Genomic DNA, 8,774 nt, shown 5'->3' with positions numbered 1-8,774 from the left:
TTACACCCAAAAAGGTACCACAGGTGAACCTGTCCGTTTAATATATTCCGTTTCCTGATACCAATAATAATGCCATAAAATATAATCGAATAAGTAATTCGCTGAAGTACCAATGAAAAAGATAACAATAAGTAATATCAAATGACCATTAGCAGGATGCAAAAGGCTTGTTAAAAGTTTATCTGATGTTGCTATTGTTAAAATTACCTGAAACACAGGTAAAAAAAACTAATTAATTTAATTAAATTTTCGTACATAGAATTTATCTTTTATTATTACTTTTAATATGTACACTGATAATGATTGGAAACAAAGCAATGATAAGAAGGTAAAAAGGGAGAGGGAGAGAAAGAGAAAAGGGAAGAGAAAGAAAGAAAAAAAGAACGGAAATATTTGTTATTTGCAATTTAATCATTTTGCAATACCTGCTTATCTAATGCAAATTTAAAAAAAGAAAAAAAAAAAAGAGAACATGTTTTGATCTTTGATCTTCATCGTCTACTGGTATACATTTTCTCCGAGAGAAAATGTATTTTTTTAAAAAAAAGAAATTAGTGTAAAAGCTTCAAGCATCATTGCTTAATTTTATCAAATATTTGCTGTATTTGGTATGAATGTATCAAATTAAAGATATTTGATGAGTTTTGAATTACTGATTATGTATGAATAAATAATTATAAATTAGAGTTCACAGTAATTCTTTATAACATTCATTAATTATTTTTCTCTTCGTCTTCTTCCAAATGTAATTGACCAACGGTCAACTTAGACAAATATGACACACAAGAAGACAGATGAATTAAATTTATCTTTATGCAACGAATGTAAGATAGAATTAATGTTATTTATTTCATCCTTTCGTAGCATTTTAATAATAAATATTTCAGTAATTCAGTGATAAACAAAAAGCAAAACAAATAAAATGAAAGAAAATTTGTTATTTTTAAAATAAATTACCAAACCGAAGCAATAAGCATTTTGGACGATAAGAAGTGGCCAAAGGTAAATGGGATGCGCTTTAGGTATAAACAACATACTGAACAATGCTGCACTTAGCGCCACCATTTGTCCAATACACCATAAGCAGCGCATATATCCACCGTCCAAATAATTTGCTACACATTCTTCAACCTTAAAATTTCATCTATTTATTAAATAGAGAGAAGATTGCATGCTTATTTTATAATTACAAAATTGATACTGTAATCACAGGTAGTGCATTACAGGTAGTTCTGTGATCAGTTATGGTACGAATTATATTATAATTAGTTGCTGCACAAGTTATACTCATAGTTTTCTCTTTTAAATTTTAAGATTTCTAAATAGTAATTAAACTAATTAGTGTTCTTCAAATGTGTCATTCTCTTCCTTCCCTATTTAAAAAAAAAGCAAACAATGTCCTACATATCTTTAATATTTAACCCAATTTAAAACCAAAAAAATATCGAAATTTTTAATTAGTAAAGTATTGTCATTGGATTTTTATTTAATTATTTAAATAAATGCTACCAAAAAAAAAGAAAATCAGCCCTGTAAAAAGGTAAATATTAGTATAAATCTTTTTTTTTAAACAATATTTCTTATTAAATGGGTTCATTTAAAAAGAAAAAAAGGAAAAATTATTCACGTTGACAAAATTAAGTTAATGACAACGATTAAATTTTCGAATAAAAAAATTTATTGTAAAATTGCTTACCTGAAAAAGACGAATTATTATTCCAACTTTTTTTTCATTTATTTTGAAACATAGAACTAAGTGATTGTATGACAGAATTGAACTTAATTTTAAAGACTTTTTTCAAATGTTTATTTTAACACAAACATTCAATTTCTTATTGTTTCAAAAGAAAAAGAAATTCAAAGAAATGAAAAATATTTTTTGATTTCACTTTACCTCAATTATTTTTTATTTATTATATTTCAGTTTGAATTTAGCTTCAGTTTTGATCTTTAATCTAAAAAAACACTCTTTTCTACGTATTACTTTTTTTTTTCAAAGCCATCATTTTTAATTAAAAAAGCAAAAGAATAAATCTGTGCTACTGAATTTTAAATATTATATCAAAACGAAGTATGCACCGATTCTTTTCTATTGAAGAAAAATCTTACAATTAATTATATAAATATAAGCTAAGTTAAATTTCAATTTTCTTATTTCTTTTTTTCTTTTATTGATTCATATATTTGATATTACATTATTGAATGAGATTTTACTAACAGTTCTCCATTAATTGTTAACTATACTAAACAAAAAAAATGAACTAAGTTAATCAACCAATCATTCAATCAATTAATCAATCAATCAATCAGTCAATCAATCAATCTATCTATCGTACAATGAATTGTAAATCAATCGATAAATTCATCATACAAGAATTATCGAAGGATTCAATTTTTAGGTATTTTTTTTTACTTATGGAAGTACTATCAATATCATACTTTAATAAGCTCATGGAATAAACCGAAATCGAAGATAATCATATCATGACTGAGGAATTTCTTGCCTGCATCATTGCTGCCATTTGTGGATCCATTAAATGAGCATTTGAATATCTTAAAGAAATTTCATAGTAACAATAAATTCAGTCCTTATCAATAAGTAAATATTATCAATAAAGTGGCAGTAATAACTACCAAACGATAAAATCGAATGAAATGAATGACTGATAATTTGTCTGTTTGATATGATAACGAAGTAAGTATATTTTGATAAGTGAGAAAATCGAAAAACAAATTTTTTCCATGCAAATTAAAAAGAAATGTATAATAATAAACTATAAAATTTGTTATTTGCTATGTTTCTGAAATAAATTGCTTTTTCATTTTGTTCAGAATTTCATCGCTTTGCAAATTATTACCGATAGTATAAAGCAATTTTCAATTTTACCTGTCTTTATGCTTGCTCACCTATTAGACTAATTAGGCTTAACTCATCTGTACACCTGTCTAGCTAGATTTATTCAAAATGTTTGCACTTCTACCTTCTAATTTCATGATACATACTCCACCGTATTTTATATCTTATCGATTTAATCAAAGTCAAAAACTTTCGTTAAAATAAGTTTAAAATAACTTTTTTTTTTTTTGTAATTTCGAAGTTGTTCAATGAAAAACAAAAATTTACCAATTTAAATATATTAAAACCTACCTTACCAAATTGTATGACAGAAACAAAATGTTGGGCAAGCGAAAACGCAGCAACAATAAGTTGACCAATGCCTAAGCAATAAATCAGTACCTGCAACAGTTGTATGACAAAACCTAACTAATAATTATTGTTTGTTTATCGTATGAGTAAGTTAATAATTGCTGAATTCTTCTAACTGTTAGGAAACCATAAATTATGGACTGTGAGCTATAAGAAATAGAAAATTTATTTAAAAAAGAATACATGTAAAAAGCAAAACTTGATGAAACTTTTAAAATGATTCGTATAATAAAACCTTATTGCATATACAAAGACTGAACAAATAGGTGTATTGATCGGTAATTTTAATGAATTGACTCATTTATTGCCAGAATGATAATAATGATAACAGTGATAACAATAATAATTGTAGTAGTAGTAGTAGTAGCAATATGAATACTTTTAGGGTAGTAATAATATCATTGTCATTTTGATTTGTTGTTGGCAGAATATTTTAGAATCCTTCCGGTAAAATGCATTTCAATATGAATCAAAAGCTCCATCGAGAACCTTCGCACCTTTATGTTATTGCACTTACACAATTTACATTCCTACTAAAAGCATTCTGTGATTTGAATAATTGAAAAGAAATTCGCTTATTTACGCGCTTCATTGCTTCTTCATCGAAAACAACCTTACATACAAATTGGATGTTTTGGATCAATTTTAATTTCTGCTTCCTACAACTAAGATTCTTTTTTTTTTTTTTTTTTTTGAAATTTGACTAAAAATGATTGAAATGGAAAAAATCGAAATTAAACGGAAAATTAGAATTTACGATAGAAGTGTTAAATTAGATTGAGGCATAGGAATTTATGTTAAATTAATCTAAAACATTGGAATCAATGATAAGATGGACAAGAGTGTCAGAATCAATGATAAGATGGACAAGAGTGTCAGAATCAATGATAAAATGAAAGGGTATCAGAATCAATGATAAGATGGAAAGGGTATCAGAATCAATGATAAGATGGACAAGAGTGTCAGAATCAATGATAAGATGGAAAGGGTATCAGAATCAATGATAAGATGGAAAGGGTATCAGAATCAATGATAAGATGGAAAGGGTATCAGAATCAATGACAAGTGACTAAAAGATGTAGCATAATATCATTGCAGCATAAAAGTTATCCATTAAAAATAATTTCATATGAAATGTTAATGCTTATCACTTTAAGTTCAAAAGAATTATCACAGAGTATAAAGATGAAATGTATAAAAATATATTTGAAGCATAATCTTATATTACAAAATATATTAAAACAATTTCAAATAGAACATTTAATGTTCATCATTTAATTATTATTTCTCAATAAATTAGTGATTTAAAACATTTTCATTTTCTACCATTTTTTTTTGCTTTCCGAAAATATATTTTAGTATTAAAATTACAATTTATTCATCTGTCTTTGCTAATTCTATGAAATCTGACACTTAAATGATGCAAAAAGATTTGAAAATTGCAAAATTTACTGGGATTGTTTTCTAATTCCAATTAATACCTTTCCTCCAGTAATTTATTCCCATACCATATAAAATAAAAAAAGGTGTGAAACATATTATGTTTAAGTAAAATAAAGTAAAAAGAAATTTGCTTATGTTGCTTAAAGTAACGTATGTTACAGAAAAATGTTCAAAAGAAATTTATTTACTTAATGACATACTAAATTATAACTTATTTTGAAATGACTTTAAACTTTAAACACTCACAAAACTTTCAAGATTTTTTGATAACTTTTGCATTGAGTGTAAAAATTATAGGTATACTATAAATGCTATTATTTTATTTTTCACTTATTTTTATTTATGAATTATCTTATTTGTCTCAACTAATTAAACCAAAGAATGCGAAACAATTGAAAATTTTATTTACGATTTAAGCCATCTTAGCTTAATTTTTGTAATTTCATTTATCAAATAAATTATTTTCGTTTAATTTCTAAAATTTCATTTACAAAATAATTATCTCTAGTTAACTGAAAATTAAGAATTGATGAATCGTTGCAAATATAATTCCAAAATAGTGCGATAATTAAAAAATGACTGATTATTTGATACCGGAAATGATTATCGACTCGATATTGCAGTTAAGTTGTTCCGAAATATCTATAAACAAGAAGCAATCATTTTCAGAAATGACTAATTCTCATTTATTGATATTTCAGAAGTGCAAATGGCAAATATGCCAAAATCCTGGAATGATTAACATAAGCAAATTAAATTTTTTATCATAGTTAAACATCACCATCACGACAAATACTCTTTTTTCTGCTATAAACTTCATAAGCGATTAAAATTAATTAATTTTTGACTTACATTGAAATAATTTTGATAACTACTTAACAGATTCATTTAATACTTTAAAAAAAATGCAAGAAAATCATATATTGACCAACAATAATCATCTTGCAAAAGTCAAAAAAAGCTTATTTTGCTTGAATAATTTTATCGTTATTTGTTTACATACATAAATATATAAGGAAGTCATAAACTTAAAAAGGATCAAAAATGCCCAACGAAGCTAAAAAAACAAAAAATCAGGAAAAAACTACGGTAATTAGTAATTTTGGTGAGATATTTCTATAACATACCATTACCATGTAACAGAATATATTTGAGAAATTTAATCGAAATTTAAGCCAAAAATTTGGATTATATGAAAACTAATCGGTAACCGATATGTGCCATATTTCCAGCAATAAATAAATTTTCGATAAATTGGGACTTCCTTTTATTTTTTATTATATTTGTGTAAAAATCATACTTTTAAAATTTACCAAGATTTTGACAAAGATTATTCCAATAACAGAGGCAATAATAATAATAATAATAATAATAATAATAATAGAGATAATTAATTAGCTAATTAATTCATCATATAAAATACAAAGAATATTAAATATATTCGTAAGCTAAGGAAGACAGAGAGCATGAATGATAAATTAATAAAATGAATATTAGTAAATCAGTCATTTAAGATACTTTAACTAAGTTGAAGTATTAATTGAGGTGGTTAAAACGACGGTCGATTATGAATGGCCAATGGGTTGAAGTAAACAAATGAATGGCTTACTTATGAAAAATTTTATTGTCATTTAATCATAACTTCTTATTTCATCCATTCTTTGAGATTACTTTAACAAGGCAGCAAAAGATAAGTTGATTACAACAAGCTAAAGTTCTATTTGAATAAAGAATAATTAAATAACAAGTAAGCAATGGAAAGAGAGAAGAAAGAGAAAAATTAAAATTTTATAAAACTATGTGAGAGGAAACTAAGTTAAAGAATAAAATTAAAACAAATGACTAATGTAATTATTTACCTCTGATAAAGTTTTAATTTTTTCTGCTATAGGAGAAACCAAAAAAAAAAAAAAAAAAAAAGGACGAAGAAAAGGAAAACTACATGAATTCTCTTTCTTAATAATTATTTTCTTTTTTCTTATTTTCTTCAAATTAAATTATATGTTTTAATGTTTTAATAAGGACAAAAAATTTTCCGATATTTCCTGCACTTAACTTCTTTACATTTTCTTATTCTGAAATAGGAATGTATAATTAAATACTCACATGCTACAGTATGCTACACTTCTCTAATACAGTATCCTAATGCACCGTTTACTGTCCTCCAATACAGTATCTACCGTAGCTCATATAGTTTCTAATATCAGACAACATAACCTTTATTATCGAGCAAGAAATTTGTTTAATAATGAGATTCAAATTATCTACCAATATAGTTATAACAATTAGAGTAATGCTACCTATAAAGCATCAACAAATAATAAATATGAAAGCTCATTAGTAATTAAAATCAATACTGTAATTCATGATGCATTAAAAAATTTATAATCACTATGAATTGTCAACTTAATCCAATAGACAACAAATGATCCATTATTGCTTTTTTCTTCGTTTCTGTCATCTCACACTTAATAATAACATGTAATTAAAAATAGTAAATAATTTATGTAAATAAACAAGCGGTAAAGAAATAAATAACTGATTTTTGTTATAAACTTCTTGGGTTCAAATTTAAATGAAAGAAAAAAGTGAAAAACATTTAAAGTTGCTTTTAAACAAGGCGCATCTCAGAAAGTGCGATGTCTCAAAAAGTGTGGTATTTGCCACTGTATAAAAAGGAATATTCTTTCACAGTAAAGCAAATAACATATTCAATTATCAGCACTAACAATGGAATGTCACCAAACTCACAGGTAATAGTAATGTCACTAAATTTTGTCATCATATCATCGAATATTTGTCACTATATTTCGTAGTTGATTCCATATGTTTTTTTTTTTTTGTAACTTAAAACTTTTGCGCTCTTTTTTCATTTTTTCTTTTTAAAATCAGAAGATATAAGTGCCAAATAAAATTAATCCGTAATAATTCGATATTTTGCAAAAACTGTTCCTAATGGCAGATAAAATCAACGTATACGTAATTAAAACAGTTCAATCAATTTTAAAAAAAGTAGCAATTATACTAGGAAGGAGGTTTTATTACATCAATTATAAATGAATTGAATATGGGACGAAAAATTTTTGCTGACAATTTTACAAATCTTTTTTTAATACTTAAGTAAGCTGAAATACAAGTGAGAAATTGCTTCTTCTTTCAGAGCATGGCAGAGTTAATATAAACAGTTCTTTTTTTTTAAAAAAAAAAAGAGAGAGAAAAAGACTTTCTTACTTTTTATTTTGAAGGAAGTATATATATTATATAAAGGAAAATAAAAAAAACTGCTTTCAAAGTTTTTGTTCTATCTTTTCCATTAAAAAATGAGGAGTTTTTAAATGATATGCTAAATTATTTTTCTAAAATTTCTTAAGCAAAACAAAATTTTTTTTTCATGTTCAAGAATTAAGCGGAATTTTGTTAACTAAATTTCATGGAAGAAGATATATCAGTGAAATAATTTTTTCTTTTTTTTTTTGAAATATTCTTAGTCGGATATGAGCAAAAAATAAAAATAAATAAACAAACAAAAAAATCGTTAATGGTTGATCGTTGATTTTTCTTTGCTAATAATTGCCAAATTTATGCAATTCCATTCAGGGAAGGAAAACAAAAAAGTAAACAAAGAATGAAAATGAGTATAAAAAAATCACTTATTCCATAAATGATTTTATTATGACAAAATAAAATGAGAATGAAAGATATGAGAGAAAGCTTTTGGGATAAGTCTTTTCAGATTTATCCCAAAAGCTAATTAATTTATGGATGAATGCGTAGAAAGCTTTTCTTTCATACAATAATCAAATGTGACACATATTTGGATCACTTAAATTGCATCCAATGTTAACAATTTAATTTAAGAAAAAACTTATCGCTCTCATCTTTATGTCTTGGAAATGTTCAAATTTTGAAAATATTAATTTAGTATAATTGCATACATCATTGCTTTTTGTGTGATAAGTTTATTGTTGTTAAGGGATTAAATTTTTTAAATATTTTTTGATTTTGTCACTATTACTATTATTAATGTAATAAATATTATTATTGCCACCATTATTGTTGTTATTATTATTAACATTATTATTGATATTTGAAATGTCAACCTCAAATATTTTGTTATTTATTT

The 8,774-nt window shown here is 24.9% G+C and overlaps 1 protein-coding gene across 3 annotated transcripts; it reads right to left on the bottom strand.

Annotated features, from left to right (window-relative positions):
• Positions 1-3,509, bottom strand: Bm4798 (Uncharacterized protein; the record flags this gene model as incomplete). 3 transcript variants are annotated; one of them, XM_043077391.1, is made up of 5 exons in its annotated part: positions 1-207; positions 958-1,131; positions 2,440-2,553; positions 3,149-3,238; positions 3,444-3,509. In XM_043077391.1, the coding sequence occupies 5 exons, from the start codon at positions 3,507-3,509 to the stop codon at positions 1-3; spliced, it is 651 nt and encodes a 216-aa protein (XP_042933325.1). The 3 variants fall into 3 exon arrangements, with proteins under 3 accessions (XP_042933325.1, XP_042933327.1, XP_042933326.1); XM_043077393.1 differs by having other exon boundaries at positions 179-207; positions 963-1,131; XM_043077392.1 differs by having other exon boundaries at positions 179-207; positions 1,038-1,131.
• Between the last annotated feature and the right edge of the window lie 5,265 nt (positions 3,510-8,774).

Source organism: Brugia malayi, assembly GCF_000002995.4.
Source record: "Brugia malayi strain FR3 genome assembly, contig: Bm_v4_Chr1_scaffold_001, whole genome shotgun sequence".
NCBI classification, from domain to species: Eukaryota; Metazoa; Nematoda; class Chromadorea; order Rhabditida; family Onchocercidae; genus Brugia; species Brugia malayi.
This window is presented reverse-complemented; position numbering and strand designations above follow the sequence as displayed.